At 42.2% G+C, this 22,107-nt stretch overlaps 2 protein-coding genes across 2 annotated transcripts; both read left to right on the forward strand.

The window, feature by feature from the left end:
- Nucleotides 1-1,594: 1,594 nt before the first annotated feature.
- On the forward strand, nucleotides 1,595-20,951 carry LOC306936318 (uncharacterized protein; the record flags this gene model as incomplete). The annotated part of the gene is made up of 11 exons (XM_079519807.1): nucleotides 1,595-3,200; nucleotides 4,317-4,435; nucleotides 4,571-4,737; nucleotides 4,855-4,987; nucleotides 6,129-6,399; nucleotides 6,751-6,763; nucleotides 16,973-18,462; nucleotides 19,262-19,380; nucleotides 19,788-19,954; nucleotides 20,098-20,230; nucleotides 20,577-20,951. 11 exons carry the CDS (start codon nucleotides 1,595-1,597, stop codon nucleotides 20,850-20,852), a joined length of 4,494 nt encoding a protein of 1,497 aa, XP_079375933.1. The 3' UTR covers nucleotides 20,853-20,951.
- On the forward strand, nucleotides 10,981-13,228 carry LOC306936054 (uncharacterized protein). Its single transcript, XM_079519477.1, has 4 exons — nucleotides 10,981-11,073; nucleotides 11,193-11,338; nucleotides 12,127-12,190; nucleotides 12,711-13,228. Exons 2-4 carry the CDS (start codon nucleotides 11,194-11,196, stop codon nucleotides 13,009-13,011), a joined length of 510 nt encoding a protein of 169 aa, XP_079375603.1. The 5' UTR covers nucleotides 10,981-11,073; nucleotide 11,193; the 3' UTR covers nucleotides 13,012-13,228.
- Nucleotides 20,952-22,107: the final 1,156 nt, after the last annotated feature.

The following is a 22,107-nucleotide window of genomic DNA, read 5'->3' on the forward strand; positions in this document are numbered from 1 at the left end:
TGAGAACGATGGCTTCAACTTTTGCATTGCAACTTTTCAGGAAAAGAAAGCCTGCCATTTCTATTAGCTTGGATTCACCATCAATGATGTCACTGGTGGACGGGTTTCTGAACTGCCCACAGCCCTCCTATGAGACACAGACTGAGTAGGAAAAAATTGTGGTATTTTATCATGAACATTAGTTAGGACCAATTATAGGAAGAGAAGTTGAAAAGTGGTGAAGTGGTCCTTTAATGTATCCATCTGTAACTCTTAGTGTACAAATGTAATCAAAACAATGAGGACTTTGGATTGTAGATTGGGGTCCCGGAAAACACGCCTGGCAAATCTGTCATGTCCGAGTTTAGAACAACAAACCGTAGAATTAGGAGCTAATTGTTCCTTGTGATGTTTATTCTTTGAACAGAGTAATGAAACCAGTAGTGATTGACCAACAATATAAAAATCTAATGAGAACAATTTCATAACTTTTTCTAAATGTCTCCTCCCTCCAGTTGGACAAATGTCCTTGCACAGAACAAATGAGTGGACTACAATAATGTAATGATCCTGCAAGAACACAACTGGGTATATGGCCATGGTTATTTGACATAGCCTATAGCAATAGACTAGTAAAGCAATTAAGTGCCTAAAATCTAATAACAGTTGTGTAAAGTAATAAACTTGAAAGAATTTCATTGTAGGTCTATTGTAATTTGAGTTTGCTTAAAGGACCACTTCACCACTTTTCAACCTATCTTCATATACTAGGTCCTCACTAATAATCATGATAAAATGGCACCATTTCTACTCAGTCTGTGTCTCATAGGAGGGCTGTGGGCAGTTCAGAAACCCGTCCACCAGTGACATCATGAACTGCCACAGCCCTCCTATAAGACACAGACTGAGTAGAAATGGTGCCATTTTATCATGATTATTAGTGAGGACCTATTATATGAAGATAGGTTGAAAAGTGGTGAAGTGGTCCTTTAAGGTCAAACCCTGCACCTGGAAAATAGGTTAACTATAACCTTCACAAGACCGCTGAGGTTGTAAAGGGGTTTGAAGTTACCTCACCGGACACAATCTGCTATACTATGGCCTCTATACTGTCTTATCACTCAGTAAAATCCTCAGTGTTAATTTATCCATTTGTAACTCTGAGAATGAACATTTATACTCTCAGACTTAAATGAATACTGTGGATTTTACAGTGTACAGATTATCTCTAACGGCGAGTGGGGAACTTGTCCTATTATTCATTACTGAGACACAACTGAGAGGCAAGGAAGTAGGCGCTGGTGGAATTTTGGCTTGGGTCAACTTAACATACACGTGAGTCTAGAATTCAAACATATTGTTTCATGTGTGTGTGTCTGTGTGTGTGTGTGTGTGTGTGTGTGTGTGTGTGTGTGTGTGTGTGTGTGTGCGTGCGTGCGTGCGTGCGTGCGTGCGTGCGTGCGTGCGTGCGTGCGTGCGTGCGTGTGTGTGTACCGGTATTTTCTTTTTGACAAAGCACAACTTAATTTCTTGTTTTGTGTTTAAAAACAGACTTCAATGGTGTCTTGGCTGCAACACCAACGACAAACAGTACTTCTCCTCTCTTTCCAGAGAGATGGTCTCCAAAGACATAACTCGCACAATCCTCAAATATCTCCTGGTTTTAATCGTTCCTGCCTCGTTGATTGGTAACTGTGTCTTGATAGTGATATGGCTCAACAACAGTGTCAACAGCCAGCGTACAGTGGCACAGTGCCCTGCGCACCAGCTGCCACCGATCTCACCTGGGGTGCACAATGAACGCAGCCATGTCTTTGCTGACCTCTCAAGGGAAGAGCTCACCCAGGTTCGTGACTATGTGTCCAAAATCCCTGGGATGAACATATCGATTGATCCATTAACACCTCCGTCGATTACCGTTGATTACCTCTACCTGATCGAACTTTCCATGCCGAAGAAAGGCGAAGTCTTGCAGTATTTGGATGCCGATGGGCCCAAGCCATGGAGAGAGGCGACCGCAGTGGTTTTTCATGGCACGACGGGCTACATAAAGGAATACGTGGTTGGACCTCTCCCCAACCCAACCCGCCATCGGGATGTCACCTCTGAGAGGTACCAAATGGAGATACCGATCACAGCGCGTCACTCACATTCAGGGGAATACATGCTATTAACACCATTTGTTCAGGTCAGTGTGATGTTCCCGCTCAGAAAGCTATTGAGTGAGAGTTTTGGTCCTGGGGCCCGTTCAAACCTGAGCTTTCACGAAGCCTTGCCCAGGGGGGTCAAGTCAGGGGACAGGATGTCATGGTGGAGCTATTGTCGCAATGTTGAGGGGTTCTACGTCCACCCTGTGGGGTTTGAGGTGCTAATTGACCACCGGAATACCAGTATTAAGTTTTGGCATATTGACAAAGTGGTATACAATGGGCAGTATTTCAACAGCGTAAAAGAACTTAAAGACCAATACGAGGCAGGAACAGTGAAGAAAATCGTCTACAAAAGTACACCAAATTACGCCTCTCTCAAACCCAAGCAGAAACCCACAGGTGTCGGACCCCAGCAGTATTATGCTCAGGAAAACCGCTTCAGTATAAAGGGCAACCATGTCGTATACCTCGGCTGGAGCTTTGCCTTCGGTCTGAGTGCCCTCACGGGAATGAGAGTTTTTGATGTACGTTTTAATGGGGAGAGGATCATCTATGAACTCAGTGTCCAAGAAGCCATGTCGGTTTACGGCTCAAACACAGCACACATGATGCTCACCAAGTACCTCGACTCCAGCCTTGGTATTGGACGCATGGCCTATGAATTGGTCCGTGGGGTTGACTGCCCATACTCGGCTTCATACATTGACACCTACCACTACGTGGACAATGATGCCCCGCGCCGGTTCAAAAATTCTATTTGTGTCTTTGAGCATGACACGGGGCGTCCCCTGAGGAGGCACTTCAATGAGATATTCTATCAGAGCTATGGAGGGTTGTCGAACAGTGTACTTGTGTTCAGGACTATCACAGCCCTCGGGAACTATGACTACATGTGGGATTTCATCTTCTACCAGAGCGGCTCTGTGGAGGCCAAGGTGCACGCCACCGGCTACATCACCTCTTCCTACCTGGTGGCCGGCAGCTATAAGTATGGACACCAGGTGGCAGAAAACATCCTGGGGAACATCCATACCCACTTCATGCACTTCAAAGTGGATCTGGATGTGTTAGGTGAGTAGGCAGGCCTAAAATTACATCAACAGGGCCGAGGGGTGTCCACATTCTTTTTTAAATTGGTTCATATTTGAATGAAAATACCTTAGGGTGGACTGCAACTCCTGTCATAGGCCTACTGTACCAAAACAAAGTTGCATAAAAATGCATTACATTTCACACATTACAACATTGTCTTTGGCATTGTAGCCAAATGTAAAATGTCACACAATCGTGCTGTGAACGAAATTAAAACAATTCAACCTTTTTTCACATGCAGGCAGCATGCACTGCATTGCTATTATATTAGCATATACAGTCCAAGTACTTTGTTATAATGGTAAATGGTGCGCTTATAGCGCTTTACACATTCACCCATTTACACACATTCATGGTGGAGGAAACCATGCAAGGCACTAAACTGCACATCGGGAGCAATTAGGGGTTCAGAGTCTTGCTTAAGGTTAAGGATACTTCGACACTGACTCTGGGGGAGCCCGGGATCGAACTATAGGAACCTTGCGTTTCCCATCCAGCCGCTCTACCAGCCACACTACACCTGATCTACTGCTGCTCCTGGCAGTCTATAGGGCAAATTTGAACAGGTGTGAAAAGTTCTGCAGAAATAAAATAAAATAAAAATGCCCTTACACATCTTCAGAATAAGACAAGGTACAATGTGCAAAAGTTAATTTCAAAATGCTCATTTATGGCCCGCTATTCTGGCAGGCCACAAATAATACATTTTAGGAAGTAAGCCGTGGGCCATATAAAATCTGTCCTTGTGCCACAAGACCACTGTACTGGACTTTGGACATTTTCTGCTTTAGTTTACTCCCACTTTAAAGGCCTGGCAATAAATGTATTTAGCAGGTATTCAATTAAAACAACTTTGTAGCAACTGACTGTATACAAAACGGAATTATTTGTACGCATGTTGTTGTTATAGATATGTATATTTCAGAATGGTTTGAGAACCAGTGATGGGACAGGGCTTTTCATTTTTTTTAAACATTTGTTGATTTGATTTGATTTGATTTTACTTAACTTTTAATAGATTTCGGGGGAAAAACTTGATCTCCACTGTGGTTATATTTTTTCTGTGTGTGCATTTTGCTTTCATTCTTCCTCTAGGAGTGAAGAATGTGTTCCAGACCAAAGACATGGAGTTTGTGAACGTGTCTCTGCCCTGGATGCCTGAACGCTATGCCATGGTGCCTCAGCTGGTAGAGAACCAGATCAACACAGAACAGGTACAGTCATTTTAACATTATCTCAAATGTTTTATCATTCATTATGTCCCGTTATAAAGGTGCACTGTAATGCCAATATTAGCCACTCAACCTAATGCTGCTAGTGAATAAACTCTAACACTTCTCACTTCACAGGAAGCAGCCATGCGTTACGACACCAAGACCCCTCGCTACCTCCACATAGCCAGCAACCAGACCAACCGCTGGGGACACAAGCGCTCCTATCGGCTTCAAGTGTTCAGCTTCACCGGAGACCACCTGCCAGAGAGCCAGCCTGAGGAGAGGTCTATGTCCTGGGCTAGGTGAGAGGAAGTCAGGGTACCTTGAAGAGGTCTCAATATATTACTTATGTTATACCCAAACCATGATCCCCCCCCCCTCTCTCTCTACCCTACTCTTACCCACCTCTCGTTGTCCAGGTATAAGGTAGCCATCACTAAACATAAGGACTTGGAGCAGACGAGCAGCAGTCTTTACAATCAGAACGACATGTGGACTCCAGCAGTCGACTTCAGCAAGTACATTCAGGACAACGAAAGCATCGATAATGAGGTGTGTCTATGTGCGTAATACATCAGATGACCTGCACACTAAAGAATATGTGTGCATGTGTGCAGAGCTAATATGAAAAAACAAAAACAAAAAACATTGTTGTCAACAAACGTTATCAAACACAAAACACATATTCTGACACTCGTCGGTTAATCTATTCCAGTGGCTCTCAAAGTTGGGGTTCTATTCTAACATGTTCAAACAGGACATCAGCTTGTGACTGCAATTTGTTCCTGTTTACGGATGACTCTGCACTGCTGGTCTCAGACAGGAACAACTGCAGGTTGAAAAGGCCCTCAGCTCTGAAATGGGTAGAATCTACACATGGCTCGCTGTTAACAAACTGAATCCATTCTCTTTGGATCAAATGGTAATCTAAGCAAGGCTGACAGCTACTGTAGGTGACAATATTATCACACAAAAAGATGAAATTACGTACCTAGGTTCCTCCTGGAGGCAAATCTTTCCTGTGATAAAATGGCCACCAATGTAATCAAAATAGTCAACCAAAGAACAAGATTCCTGTACAGTATCTTCTCACTGGTCAACAAAATACCTGAAGACTCTAACAGGAGCCCTAGTATAAGGTTTCTTCGACTATGCATGCACGATGAACCTCTTGGTACCACAGCACCTCAAAGGCCCTGAAAACAAGGCTGGAGACTTCCCAAAAGAAACTGGTCTGCAAGATTTGCTACACCACTAAGATACCCATGTACCTGTCAAAATACAATGTCAACGAAGTCCACAATCACAACACTAAGGGAGTTCAACAAACCACGTCCAACCTAGATTCGCCTCAAACAAGGGATTCAATTAATTTCACTCCTATGCCAAAAGTTAAAGCCCCCCCCCCCCCTTTTTTTCCATAGTGTACATGTTTTCCCTTTTTTACTTTGTTACTGTACATATGATGATTTCATTTTTTGATATATAAGAGTATATTTGTACGTCTTTAATTTGTACGGTATTTACCTGTATTTCGTTTGAACGGCACCCATTCTACAAACAGTGAATAAAACTTTCAATCAATCAATCAATCAATCAATCAATCAATCAATCAATCAATCAATCAATCAAAATGGACCCTTATACAGTAGATTGGCCATCTCAGCTATCCTTTTCCCCTTTCATTTCTCAGGACCTGGTTGCCTGGGTAACCACTGGCTTCCTCCACATCCCCCATGCAGAAGACATCCCCAACACGGTAACCGTGGGCAACGGGGGCGGGGTCCTCCTGCGCCCACACAACTACTTTGACGAGGACCCGTCCATCCATTCTCCTGACGGGGTGTACATCGCCCCCGGTACCGAGCAGAGCTGTGACAACAACAAGATGGCTTGCCTTCATAAAGAGGCATGTAGGCCAGCGCTCAAACCCTTCACCTATGAGGGCTTCCTTTATGATGAGAGTTAAGGGCAGGTGTTTTGAAGGAAAACATCATTAGGTACTGTACCTATGGTATGTTTACATACTTTTCATAGGTTAAACAGGTGAACATTTTGTTCTTGCGATTTGTGATTTTGTACTTTTGTCACACTGGATCTATAATCACTCTTCTTTGTGGGAATTGGGATGTTTTTTTGTTTTATTGCCTTGCAGTGTGTGCTGAAAGAAAAGGAAATGTTTGTATCAAATGCCTTTTGTAAACTCTAATAACTGCTGAACACACTGCAAAAGCATAAATAACCTAATGACATGAATAAAACAAAGCTATATATCCTTTGCCCAGTGTGAGAATGTCTTTGCGTTTGGAATTCAGTACAGAGGCATTGGTAAAGATTAACCAACTGGTATTTATTTACAGAAAAATACCAACTGACTGATAAATACAGAAAGGCAAAATGGCAGCCTTTTATACCCAGCTGGAGATAATGAGCCTGGACTATACCATTTCACAGGGTGTATTATAAATGAGGGAGAGCATACCATAAATACATAAATAAACATACAATAAACATATATACATAAATAACCTTAATCCATACAAGTATTACATGAACTATGTAGTTATATACCGTAATAAGTCCTTCACACTACTACAACATAATTTAGTCATCTCAACAGCACATCATTCATAACCCCCCTCTGCTATCCTGACATGGTCCAGACAAATCTTTAGTCATTCAATCAAACCTCAACAATAAAACTCAGGCTGCACTCACACATATTAAACACGTGTCTTGTGTCTGTCTTGTGTCTGATGGCTTCTCCAATTCATTTTCAATGGGGCTGTGAGTGCAGCACTTCTCAAACATATAAACCAATTATTTGTTTACAAACATTGGGACTGGGCGCTGGACTGAGCGCTGGTTTCAGTCCATTCAATCTCTCTTGTGTGTTGGCTAGTGAGATGCACCCTAGGAGACATTTATACTTCAAAGCGCAACAGTACTGCACGCAGAGAACAGCTGATATACAAGCTCACATCGCATCACGGATGCGACTGTTGTGAGCTTAGAGGTCTGCGTGTGCGACACCATCGCGGGACGAAGCATAAATTATACTTGATGGGCTGCAGGTGCACAAATAGGCTCTGCTGCCGTGTTCATGAGCGCACCTCCCGTTCTTATGACAGCGACTGGAGGTGTGGTTTTGAGGACAACTGTTTTGAATTGCTATTATTGTTCAAACACAGCAGAAACCAATGGATTATATAGGCCTATTTCAAGGGCGAGAGATCACAATAAAAATCCTAATCATTCTTCCTCCACACTGGGATAAAAACAGCATCTAAAAGTTTGATGGGGCATTTTTTACACGTGAGTGCACTTTTCCATTGCATCTTATGGGAGGTGGTGTTCTTCTGCTGCCATTATGCGTGCGCATGCTGTTGCCATAGAGTTTATAGAAGGATAGAGACTGATCTGGCACGAAGCTCCGCCCCCTTCCGCTATTCATGTCAGTGGAAGTTGCTCAGTGGCGTTTTGAAGCACCCGGAAGGACCGTCTCAAAACGTCTACTTCCGCATTGGACCACCAAATTTTGGTGGTCCAATGCGGAAGTGCAACCGAGCGCTCAATGTTAAAGCCCAGCTGCACAGGGTTTCCCGGTCTTGAATCCACGGGTCCGCCTGTAGTCCCTCCTCTTACCACAAGGGCCCAGTGCTTCAACGTTGGAGTGCCTCACTGGCCCTTTGGGCTGTTGCTTATCAGTGTGACGTCGTCTGTTAAGGCGTCTCTTGCACCTATCACCCACATTGCACCTGCCCAATGTCATCACTACCACACCACAAACATTTCTGACGGAGATGTTTTCTCCCCAGGTGGAACTCATTGGCTGAGTGGCCATCTCATGTTATCGATTTCTTCCCAACCTACAGTACAATATTTCCATGGATGGGGTTGTTTTTGGGACGTTTTCTTTTTTTATGCTTCAGTAAGGGTAAACATGTTGTGTACCTTTTTTTCTATCTTTTGAGGATATACCCGGTAAAATAAACAACCAATTTTCTTTATAAATAACCAGATTTTGTCTTTTCTGTTTTTTCCACAAATGGGGGTCGTCTTATAATAGGCTAAGAGTAGTCTTATATTCAGCACAATTCGGTAAAATGATATTGTGCATGTGTGTGTGTGCGTGTACTGCGTGCGTGTGTACTATGTTAGTGGCTTCTCTCTTCTTGTGTGTGTAAGTAAAAGTCTGGGTTTGTTTCATTAGCCCTTATTCCTCATATAGTGGATACAACATATGCCATCAAATAGTGCACAGTAAATGGCACTTCAATTGTATTGATGTTGATGGAACCATGTCCTCGTTCCTCCCAGTCAACTGTGGGGATCCCTAAGGAAGCATAATAGGACAATTCAATTTAAATTCAATTCAATCTTTATTGCAGACTCAGGGGAATCCATATCACAGTACAAAACAACAATACAATAGATTAAAAAAAAGATAATATAGAAAGAAATATACAAGTTATAGGCTACTGTTTTTTTATTTTTTTATTTTCTGCCTTTATATTGATAGTATCAATTCAAGACTTCAAAGAGGGAAGGGGAGCGACACGCGACACGCAGCAAAGGTCATCATGAACGGGACTCGAACACGCGACACGCTGTCAGGCCATGAAGCCTATATGTAGCATACGCCTGGCCCACTTGGCCAGCGGGCGCCCCAAGGACAGTTACTGTTCCTTCTATATGACATGAAAGCAGTCTGTAATTGTTGTTCTTGTTCGCTGATGACTCAGCACTCCTGGTTTCGGGCGAGGACAAAATATGCAAGTTGAGGAAGCTCTCAGTTCTGAACTGAGTCAAATCCGTAGGCCTACTTGGCTTACCGATAACCAACTTACACCTTGGTAAAACAGAATTCATTCTTTTGGGGTCCAAACATTCCCATGTAAATGCAAATGATTTCAAGGTCAGAGTTGACGATATCTCAAGCAAAGAAGAGGGTAACTAGATAAAGTGCCCCTCTGGGCACAGGTCTCCACCAGGGCAGATTGTGGCCTCCTGGTGGCGCTATAATAGGCCAATGCAATGTGAAAAGACACACACACACACACACACGCGCGCGCGCTTGCCTGGAAGCCACCGCCCACTCCACAAAGTGTGATCTCCACTACTCAGGAGAAACAGCGGACTGGAGGAGCTCCACCACCACACACACACACACACACTGTAGCGACTAGTTTTATATAGGGCATGTTCCTTTTGTACAGTCAGTAACATGTAAATGTGCCTTGTTTTCAAATAAAAGACACTTTCAGATGTTTTTGAAGCTTGCTCGTAACATTGTTGGCTTAATACTTTTGATGCACTGCTGTTGTTCTGCTCTGCCATCTGTTGGCCAGGACTTATCACATTCAAAATGTCGCACCCCCCGAATTTGCATACCAAAAGTGCGAGGTTTGCATGCCCTATTGGATGATTTGATGCATTTTGTTCCAAAAATTTGTTTTTCAAAACGGAGTGCAAAGCATACTCTCTCCCCATGCCTTCGGCCTGGTGGAGACAACTATTTGGGCTGTATTCTTGACAGTGATCCAAAAAAGTCAATCAAAGAACAAGATTTTTGCCAGCGCCTTCATTCAATGCCATTTCGACTATGCTTGCACCTCTTGGTTGTCCAATTTTAAGATAGTCCAAGGGGAAATGCCCTCAATTCCCTCATACCTGACTAACTACTTCTCCAAAGTGAGTGACACCCACAGCCACAAGGCAGTGACAACGATCTGATATAGGCCTACCACCCATCTATAGAACAACTGGCTTAGAATTAACAGGCTTGAAAAACTATGTTTTTCCCCATAGAAAGGAGGTGACATTCACTGCTGACATTTTCCTTGGCTTTCTCCTTTGTATATAGTTTTATGTGTTGATATGTATTATTGTGTTATTGTTATGCTATGTTGATGAATTGAATACATAGGACCACAATAGAAACAAGTCCCCAGGACTTTTTTGTGTTATCCTTTTAGCCTATATGTATGACTGTACCTTGTGCTGTTTACATTTCAATGGTACGATCATAAAACAAATTAATGATGGATAGAGTTAGAGAACCAGACTAGTTGCTAAACCAAAAGTAGATATTATTTTTCAAATGAATTATAAAGATACCCAGACGATTGCTAAGCGCATTCTTTCTTAGCTTTTTGGACAGGAGAACTGGAAAGTGATACAAAAAAACTTTATACCCTGTATAACGACGCAATGTTTACAGAATGCTGTACCCCCTGCAACTGTATATGTACTTTCCCCATTTTCAACTGTTTTTATTATATTTTGACACTTGCTTTGGCAATGTTTTCTCATACAAATAAAGCTCCTTTGAATTGAATTGAATTGATAAAAGGAGGAAGCACTTTGTGAACTGCATCGGGGAAACAAACTGAAACTTTGAGATTAGAGATTATGCGTGTCCACATGCCGTACATTACAAAATGCAATGACAACGCATGATTCATGTTCAACTGTCTGTTACACAACATTTTAGAAATATTTCATTATCACACATACAGATCGAACCCACACTCTTCCCAAGCCTATATAAAGGCAGATGAACCTCTCAACCGTTAAGGCACAATACATTCATCTTGTAGACCTTACACTCTACACAACTTTGGGTCTGCAGAAAGGTATGGTAGATGTTTGCAATAATACTCTATTCATTAATGCTAGAGAGGCATACTGAAGGGCACTGAACTGATATGTGATGATTTGCATGACAACTAACTAATTATTTGTCTGATTCCAGGATGAAGGGCCTTGGGACTCTCGTACTAATGTTGCTGCTGGGTGTAATGATGCCTGATGCTGCAGCGGCCGGGAAGGGTGCGCTCCCTGCAGGTCGGAATGCATCACCTAAAACTGGATCTACTGCATCGTGCAACCCGTTTAAAGGTAAATCCCCCACAAACATGTAATGGGGCTTAAAGCCCAAAAAAGGAGTTGCATTGGTGCGGTTGACCTTAAAACTGTTGCAAGGAGTAGCGACTATAGTTGCATTGGTGCAGTTTGGGCTTTAGTTATGGATACGTCTGTGGACAAAAACTACTGAGATGGGGGCGCCCGCTGGCCTAGCGGTCCAGGCGCAAGCCACATATAGGCTCTGGCCTGACAGCGTGTCGCGTGTTGGAGTCCCGTTCATGACGACCTTTGCTGCATGTCTCTCCCCTTCTCTCTCTCCATCTTTCCTGTCATTCCTCACTTGTATCTATAAAGGCAGAAAAGCCAAAAACAAAAAAAAACTACTGAGATGGCTGAAATAGTCAGCATCCATCTACTGTACCTACTTGTAGAATGTTAGAAGGTACTGCACTGGACAGATTGTAGTAAACATGCTTTGAATTTAGTTTAGTTTATTTCAAATACAATATGTTACCATATAGATCTATGGATATTATGGACATACAGTAGCATATTATTGTGTACAGTGTACATGCCTTGCTTTCATAATGTATCACTATTTAGTATTTAGTAGTTAGTCTACTCATGAGTACTTTATACACTCTAGTCTCCATACAGCATGAGGTTAGTTGTAAATTATACAGCTAATTAATTATAATGTATTGATACCTTCAAACCTATTGCATTTTACATAAGTAAACAGATAATAGTACTTTGCTTTGTTGAGAATAACTGTGCTTTGTTGAGAATGATATCACATTTTGTTTTGTCTTGTGTTGTAGAGAGGTGTGACGTTCAGATGGTAAGCCGTTCAGACGTCCGCAAGATGGCTCTCTCTAAAAAGAGGTAAAGACTCTACTATAGTGCAAGTACAATAATGCATTACTACATTGTATTACTACATTTGTATTGGCAATTTACAATTTAGCAGACAGAACAATTTACAGTAAGCAAGGTAAACAAGATGTAATACATCAAATGCATATGAGATAGGATTATAGGTAAACCATCATTCTAATCAGTATAATCATCTGTACATACAAACTATTCACCGCAAGGCAGCCATTTTGCTTAATGAAATTACACCCCGTTTGGCTGACATTTCTTCCCAACCTACACATACTGTAATGATAGTTAGAGCGAATTGGCCGCTGTGTGAATATAGTCAATAGGATGGAGGTCAACAAATAAACCTGGCATCTGTCAAAATCTAAATTGAATGGCGCTTTACATTATATTTATACTAGAGCCATTATAAAACATAAATACAGGTATTAAACTCATAAGAAGCATTGACTTTATCATTGTCTTTGTTGTCATGTCAAATAAAAGTCCTCAATGTTCATGGCCTCTTCCTCTTCCTCAGGTTCGACGTACTCCCTATCCCAGGATACATGGCACGCAGGATCATGCGTCGTCAGGGTGGACGCCACCTAGCTGCCCACCTTAAGGAAGGCTGGGCTGGACCGCGCCTATCCCGCGCTATGAATCGCTGGTCTCGACTCCGCCAAGCCCGTCGTGTGAATCGCTGGGCTCGACTCCGCCAAGCCCGTCGTCTGAATCGTCTGAACCGCATGAACCGCATGATCCGTCTTCAGAATGCCAAGCCTGGACTCCGCATAGACCGTATGCGCATCGACAATGTCGAGCGTATGAGATTCAATTAGATGACATTTTCAACCATACGAGAGTCTAAGGCTTAATTTACCTGGGCATACATGGACGGACACTTGCTCGTACTGTAGCGCTCTGAACATGTACGAATGCAATGTATAAGGTGCTTATACCCTGCTGTCCCAAGCGTTAGAGATGCCTACGCAGTCCCTTGTCAATGTATTAGTCCGTATAGTTTTCAATAAAGAAGTGTTTTAGTCTTTAATCTAATTCTGTGTCTGAATCTTTACTGAATCTTTACTGCTTTTCCTCATTTCCCCAAATGACTATACGCAACAGCGCACTCTTACCGGTATGTCAGACTACTGTTCATAGATTATAGTTCCGCATTCAACACTATTGTTCCATCTAAATTAGTGTTGAAACTCAGAGGTCTTGGTCTGGGCAGCTCCATCTGTAACTGGCTATTTGATTTTCTGACAGGCAGGCCCCATTCTGTGCTGCCTCAGTCCTCTGTTGAACAGTTTGTTTTCGTTTGATTGTGTTGCAAAATGTGTGGAACGGTAACCACATATGACTCTGTTCTTCGAGTCAACTTGTACAACTGAGGTTACTGAAGTAACACGAAGTTACAAATAACAATATAGTCCCACAGTGACTCTCCCTCCTATAGCTTACCCCCATGGCTGTGTGTAGATCTTGGGGTACAGCAGGAAATAAAGAACAAGCCAAAGTTAATCCAGTGGGACTCAGTCCAGAGATATTGTGAACAGAATTACACAGACTCAGTGTTATATACGGATGGCTCCAAAGATCCTGAATCAAGATGTACAGCTGTGTATATACCTGTAAATTAAGAATTATTGCTAACATCATGTGTCCAGTGTATTAGGTAGAAAATGATTCCTGCTTTTGTATATACCTGTAAATTAAGAATTATTGCTAAAATCATGTGTCCATCATGTGTATTAGGTAGAAAATGATTCCTGCTTTTGTGTCAAACAGCTCTGTTTTCTTTTACAATTTACAATTTACATTTTTTGGCATTTAGCCGACGCTCTTAATCCAGAGCAATTTACAGAACAAAGAACAAAAAGCATGGCAATACATCACTACATAAAAAGTAGTTATCATGAAACATGCGTAAGCTAAGAACGTAACAGTGGAATATCTATATAATTAAACAATGTATATATACTATAAAGTGCTATGTCTACATAAAATGACAGCACTAGAATAGCATTTTATAGTATATTGTTTCATTATAGCCTATAGATATTCCACTGTTACGTTCTTAGTTTACGCATGATAACTACTTTTTATGTCTGCCATGCTTTTTGTTCTTTTTTAATGATTAAGAGCGTCTGCTAAATGCCTAAATTGTAAATTGTAAGCAAGGTATATATTAAGAAAACAGAGCTGTTTGACACAAAAGCAGGAATAATTTTCTACCGAATACACCTGGACACATGATTTTAGCAATAATTCTTAATTTAATTGGGGAAGACCAGAGGGACAGAATAAGCTTGTAGACATACAAGGCAAGATTCAGACAGGATTTTTAGAAGGGTCATTTGCGGGTCCAGAGGCCCTGAGATGCTGGAGATATCATCAGGGACACATTCTTCCCTCCAGAAGTGCCATTTAGAGCCACCACTGGCCATTATACTTTTTCTGCCTCCTGTTGAATTATTATGCATTTATTTATTTTGTGTGCATATAGTACGTCTAGTAGATAACGTCTTGTTTCTTCTTGTTAGGCCTATATATTCTGATAGTCATGGCCAGGTCTTCTTTCAAAACCTTATGTTACAAAAAAAACTTTCCAATACCTCTTTCACAATACTTTTGCTTCAACAACAGCATCAACAACATCTTGCGCCATCATTTTCAATCAACAAAATCAAGAAGTCATGGTGACTGCATGTGGCGGAATTGTCTGAAGCTCAGATCAATAGCTTAAGTTGTTGCCTACCATGAGAGAAACAATATAATCAACCACTGAACCTGGTATTTACTATTTTGGACAATTATACTGTAGGTGAAGAAATTCAAATTACATAAATCTATAGAGCGGCCCGGAAGAGAATTTCCCATTCATTTTCCCCATAGAATTTCAGAAAGTATTTATTTAAAGACATGAAGCCAACTTGGCAGTATAACATACAGTAAAACATAAAGACAACAAACTGTAGCATCACTCTCTATTGCTTCCAAGCAGACCTATTCACCGCATTGTGACACTACTGAAACTGGAAGAGGGAACCGTAAAAAAGAAAAAGAAAAAAAGAACTTCTTGCAAACTTCTTTGGCCATAATGCAGTGGCGGTTAAGCTGCTCCCTGGCCGTGGACCCCCAGACATTTGAATACATTTAATCTTTACTCAGATCCCAATTAAATGTATAAAAATCACACCCGTGTGAACTGAGTGGTGCAATTAACCCCCCCCCCCCCCCCCCCCCCCTCTCTCTCTCTGTCTCTCATTAGCAGGCAGCAGTGCAGTACTATCTCTCTCTCTGTTTCTGGCACAACAGCGCCACTTTTGGTACTCATTGGTACTCGTGCTCATAGTGACATAGTGGTCACATAGTTAGTTAGGTGAACACGGACATTGCTGTTCCTTGGAGTGGTTGCACCACTCAAAAAATCAGTTAAAGGTATATTCAGTGATTTCACTTAATTCAAATGTCACTTATTTTTTGTTTTGTTGTGATAATCCTCCCTACTATAGAGTGTGCTGACCATATAAGGAGTTCCTCCCTGTCCCCAGTTAACCCATGGGGATCAAAAAAACGTAGGTTTCGTTTTTGCCCCTCCAGTAGAGGGGAAAGCCTCGCCCCATAGGGGCTGGCTTCCCTCCCCATATTTCTGTCAGAAGCTTAGAGGGCTTAGAGGGCTTATTTTACCCTTTTGCGTACAAGGTTTATTGTAAGGCCAATATGCTGTCTGTAATAATCTAGTTCTGCATAGTAATTGTACCTCCGATCTACAAAACATATCTAAATTGTGACATGTATTAGAGTTAGTGGCTCATGTGTGCAGTGTGCACTACACCGGCATTAAGCCTGTTTGGTTGCATATACTGGCATTTTGCTTCGAAAAAAGCAGATATAAAGGCTCAACATGTCATATCGAGTTGTGAGCTTGTAGATTGGCTATTTTTGATATGCAACACTGTGCACAAGTAGACTAGACACTATGTCTAGACTAATGTCTTGCACAGAACAAATGAGTGGACTTTGCCTTTTCTATGGCCTATAATACTGAAATGATCCTGCAAGAACACAGGTATTTTACCAAGGCTACAAGATTTACAACAGTGGAGCAATAAAACACACAAGCCTGCCTAATATCTGATAACAGTTAGATAAAGTAATAAACTTGAAAGAAATTCATTCCATTGTAATTGTTTGCTTAAGGTGCAGGGCACCTGGAAAATAACCAATAACCATAACCTTCACACCTTATCAAAAGACATGAGGTTGTAAAGACAGGGTTTGAAGTCACCGGACTCAATTTGCCATGTCATGTCCTTGTCATGTCATGTGAACTATCACACAATAAAATCCTCAGTGTTCATTTATCCACTTGTAACTCTGAGAATGAAATTTGTATACTCTCAGAGTTTAATTAATACTGGGGATATTACAGTGTACAGATTATCTTTTAAAGGAGAGTGGGGAGCCCGTCCTATTATTCATTACTGAGATAGATGCACAACGGAGAGGGAGACCGTGCAAAGGCACAAGGCACTGGTGGAATTTTGGCTTGAGTCAAAGCATATTTGTTTCATATTTATTTGAATCTTTAGTTTTTACTGTCAAAGTATTCAATTCAATTAATTTCTTGTTTTGTGTAACTAACTAAAACAGACTTCAATCGTATCTTGGCTGCAACACCAACGACAAACACTTTGGAGAGATGGTCTCCAAAGATAAAACCTTCACAATCCTCCTGGTTTTAATCGTTACTGCCTCGTTGATCGGTAACTGTGTCTTGATATGGCTCAACAGTGTCAACAGCCAAAGTACGGCAGAGTGCCCTGCGCACCAGCTGCCACCGATCTCACCTGGGGTGCACAATGAACGCAGCCATGTCTTTGCTGATCTCTCAAGGGAAGAGCTCACCCAGGTTCGTGACTATGTGTCCAAAATCCCTGGGATGAACATATTGTTGGATCCATTAACACCTCCGTCGAAGGATTACCTCTATCTGATCGAACTTTCCATGCCGAAGAAAGGCGAAGTCTTGCAGTATTTGGATGCCGATGGGCCCAAGCCATGGAGAGAGGCGACCGCAGTGGTTTTTCATGGCACGACGGGCTACGTAAAGGAATACGTGGTTGGACCTCTCCCCAACCCAACCCGCCATCGGGATGTCACCTCTGAGAGGTACCAAATGGAGATGATACCGATCACTGCGCGTCCCACACATTCAGGGGAATACATTGTATTAATACCATTTCTTCTGTCCAATGTTATTGACCCACTCAGTAAGCTATTGGATGAGAGCTTTGGTCCTGGGGCAGCTTCAAACCTGACCTTTTATGAGGGCATGCCCAGGGGGGTCAAGTCAGGGGACAGGATGTCATGGGTGGGCTATTGTCGCAATGTTGAGGGGTTCTTCATTCATCCTGTGGGGTTTGAGGTGCTAGTTGACCACGGGGATACCAATTCTTCGTTTTGGCGCATTGACAAACTGTTATACAATGGGCAGTATTTCAACAGCGTAAAGGAACTTAATGACCAATACGAGGCAGGAACCGTAGAGAAAATCGTCTACAAAAGTACACCAAATTACGCCTCTCTCAAACCCAAGCAGAAACCCACAGGTGTCGGACCCCAGCAGTATTATACTCAGGAAAACCGCTTCAGTATAAAGGGCAACCATGTCGTGTACCTCGGCTGGAGCTTTGCCTTCGGTCTGAGTGCCCTCACGGGAATGAGAGTTTTTGATGTACGTTTTAATGGGGAGAGGATCATCTATGAACTCAGTGTCCAAGAAGCCATGTCAGTTTACGGCTCAAACACACCGCACATGTTGCTCACCAAGTTCATCGACTCCAGCATTGGTATTGGACGCATGGCCAATGAATTGGTCCGTGGGGTTGACTGCCCATACTCGGCTGCATACATTGACACCTACCACTACGTGGACAATGATGCCCCGCGTCGGTTCAAAAATTCTATTTGTGTCTTTGAGCATGACACGGGGCGTCCCCTGAGGAGGCACTTCAATGAGATATTCTATCAGAGCTATGGAGGGTTGTCAAACAGTGTACTTGTGTTCAGGACTATCACGGCAATCGGGAACTATGACTACATGTGGGATTTTATCTTCTACCAGAGCGGCTCTGTGGAGGCCAAGGTGCACGCCACCGGCTACATCACCTCTTCCTACCTGGTGGCCGGCAGCCATAAATATGGACACCAGGTGGCAGAAAACATTCTGGGGAACATCCATACCCACTTTGTTCACTTCAAAGTGGATCTGGATGTGTTAGGTGAGTAGTAGTCAGGCCTAAAATTACATCAACAGTGTTGTTATAGTGACACACAGTGTCAGTGCAGTGGTGAGAGTTGCATATATTATATTTACTCCAGGACTGTCGACATTTAATTCACATGCAGATGCATCACATTACAACAATTGTATCATAGTCTCTTGAAGTAAGTCACTCGACTGGGCTGTGAACAAACAAAACAATGCAGCCTTTTTTCACATGCATTGCTTTATGTCTAGCTTTGAGGGTTTAATTGTGTAAACACAAACATTGTGTTAACAGTAACACAATTGTCTTTTGATTAAATGTCAGTCTAGGACAATTTAACGATTTAAAATAAAATAAAATAAAATAAAATAAAATAAAATAAAATAAAATAAAATAAAATAAAATAAAATAAAATAAAATAAAATAAAATAAAATAAAATGAAATGAAATGAAATGAAATGAAATGAAATGAAATGAAATGAAATGCAATGAAAACAAAACAAAACAAAACAAAACAAAACAAAACAAAACAAAACAAAACAAAACAATACATTTTAGGAAGGATTTTAGGTAGGCCATATCAAATTTCCCCTCGTGCCACGATTGGCCCTTGGACTGGACTTTGGACATGTCTGGTTTACTCAAAGACCTTCCACTTTGTGAAAGCCTGCAGACAACTATCTGGCAGCTATTCAATTAAAACTGCTTTGGAGAACTGACTCTACATACCGGATCTCCACTGTGGTTATCTGTTAATTTCCCCCTGCATGTGTGTGTGTGTGTGTGCATTTTGCTTTCATTCTTCCTCTAGGAGTGAACAATGTGTTCCAGACCAAAGACATGGAGTTTGTGAACGTATCTCTGCCCTGGATGCCTGAACGCTATGCCATGGTGCCTCAGCTGGTAGAGCAACAGATCAACACAGAACAGGTACAGGTCATTTTAACATTATCTCAAATACTAGTTATTAATTATGTTCCTTAAAAAATTAAGTATATGCCTTGGTGAGCCATGAGGCCAGAAGCCTATCTCCTGTTTCTGTAGTGTGAGGCAGCTTGATGTACAAGAAGTACACCCCCTGGACATGATGACACTAGTATAGTATGTCGCAGGGACTTACTTACCCCAATCCAACATTGATGCTGAACGCCAAGCAGGAAGGCACTAAGTCCCACTTTTCAGAGTCTTTGGTATCAAACCCCGACCTCCCAGTCTCAGAACGGACACTCTAACCACAAGGCCACTGAGCTGGTCCCTTACGTTCCCTGTAATGCCAATATTAGCCACTGTACCTAACCTAACCTAAACTCCTCCTTCAAACACTTCTCACTTCATAGGAAGCAGGCCTGCGTTACGACACCAAGACCCCTCGCTACCTCCACATAGCCAGCAACCAGACCAACCGCTGGGGACACAATCGCTCCTATCGGCTTCAAGTGTTCAGCTTCACCGGAGACCACCTGCCAGAGAGCCAGCCTGAGGAGAGGTCTATGTCCTGGGCTAGGTGAGAGGAAGTCAGGGTACCTTGAGGAGGTCTCAATATATGACTTATGTTATACCCATGACCCCCCCCCCCCCCCCCCCCTCTCTCTCTCTATCCATCCTACTATTCTGGCTTAATTTCCCCACCCACCTCTCGTTGTCCAGGTATAAGGTAGCCATCACTAAACATAAGGACTTGGAGCAGACCAGCAGCAGTCTTTACAACATGAACGACCCCTGGACTCCAGCAGTCGACTTCAGCAAGTACATTCAGGACAACGAAAGCATTGTTAATGAGGTGTGTATGTGCATATAGGTGTGTATTGGATGTGTACAGCTTTGTGTATGTATAGCCATGCTGTAATGCATTTATAATGTGTGTATGCGTGTTTTGAAGAAAACAATGGGTACATGTATTTATCAAATGACCTGCATTCTAAAGAGAAAGGCTTGTACAGACATTTCATATAGGAGAAGGAAAAAAAACGTTGTCACCAAAAGTTATAGACACAAACACATTCTCACACTCGATTAATCTATTCGAGTGGTCCTCAAAGTTGATTTTCTAAATGGACCCTTATAGGTCTGTAACTCTGAGAGATATGTGGGTCCAATTTGAGAACCTTTCCCCTTTCATTTCTCAGGACCTGGTTGCCTGGGTAACCACTGGCTTCCTCCACATCCCCCATGCAGAAGACATCCCCAACACGGTAACCGTGGGCAATGGGGGCGGGGTCCTCCTGCGCCCACACAACTACTTTGACGAGGACCCGTCCATCCATTCTCCTGACGGGGTGTACATCGCCCCCGGGACCGAGCAGAGCTGTGACAACAACAAGATGGCTTGCCTTCATAAAGAGGCATGTAGGCCAGCGCTCGAACCCTTCACCTATGAGGGCTTCCTTTATGATGAGAGTTAAGGGCAGGTGTTTTGAAGGAAAACATCAATAGGTGACTACTGTATGTTTACAGTACTTGCCATAACAGGTGAACATTTTGTTGCGATTTGTGATTTGTACTTTTTTCCACATAGAATCTATAATCACTTTCCTTTCTGATCAAACAGCAGGATGTGTTTGTTTACCGTATTTGTTTGTTTGTCGTTTGTTGCCTTGCTGTCCTGCGTGTGCTGAAAGAAAAGGAAATGTTTGTATCAAATGCCTTTCATAATCTCTAATAACTGCTGAAGACTGCAGAATAACTGAAGCTTAAATTAACATACAATTTGCTACCGACAATGTGCTATACAATTTGCTACCAAAACTACTTGATATCTGTGGATTTTGTATTGGTGATGTAATGACATGAATAAACTTTTGTGGTTTTCTAAGTGGTTTTGCCTCTTTCAGTTTTTGTGTTATTAGTTTTTTTTGAATTGTTGATTTAATGTATGCTGTTTTAACCAGTATGGTTAGTATGCTGCTCTTTTATCTGTAAAGCACTTTGCAATCTCGTTTGGAAAAGTGCTATATAACTAAATTCATTATCAATATCATTTGTGATTCTTGTAATTGGTACCAGTCGCTGCTGAAAAAAAACGTGAAACGTTCCTTTCTGAGCAGTGGTTTTGTAACAAAGTAGGAACATCTGGAAGTCATCAGCTGTGTGCGGGAGAAGCTCTGGTGGCCTGTGAACCTTCAGCAGCAGCTGAAGTGATTTACCCACTGTGGCTCAAGAGGTAGAGCAGGTCGTCCAATGATCCATGGGTCAGCGGTTCGAATCCCGGCTCCTCCTGTCTACATGTCGAAGTGTCCTTGGGCAAGACACTGAACCCCAAATTTCTCCCGATGTGCTGGTTGGTACCTTGCAAGGCTTCCGCCGCAATCGGTGTATGAATGTGTGTGAATGGGTGAATGTAATGCACAATCTATGTAAAGCACCTTGGATAAAGGCGCTATATAAATGCACCATTTACCATTTACCATTTTTACCCACAAAGTGCTTTTTAATTACTCTGGAGAAAATTAAGGCAAGGATGCTATTTCATGTAATTGAGATGAAAACCTGCATCTCCCGTCAGTCGCCATATATGGCCAATACAGAATTAATTCCATATGTTGATCTGACCTCATCAAACCCTGTACACTCAAGACACGCTCCATATATGGCCAGTACAGAATTAATTCCATATGGTGATCTGACCTCATCAAACCCTGGATAGCCATACATGGAGAA

This window comes from Electrona antarctica (assembly GCF_951216825.1).
Source record: "Electrona antarctica genome assembly, chromosome: 14".
NCBI classification, from domain to species: Eukaryota; Metazoa; Chordata; class Actinopteri; order Myctophiformes; family Myctophidae; genus Electrona; species Electrona antarctica.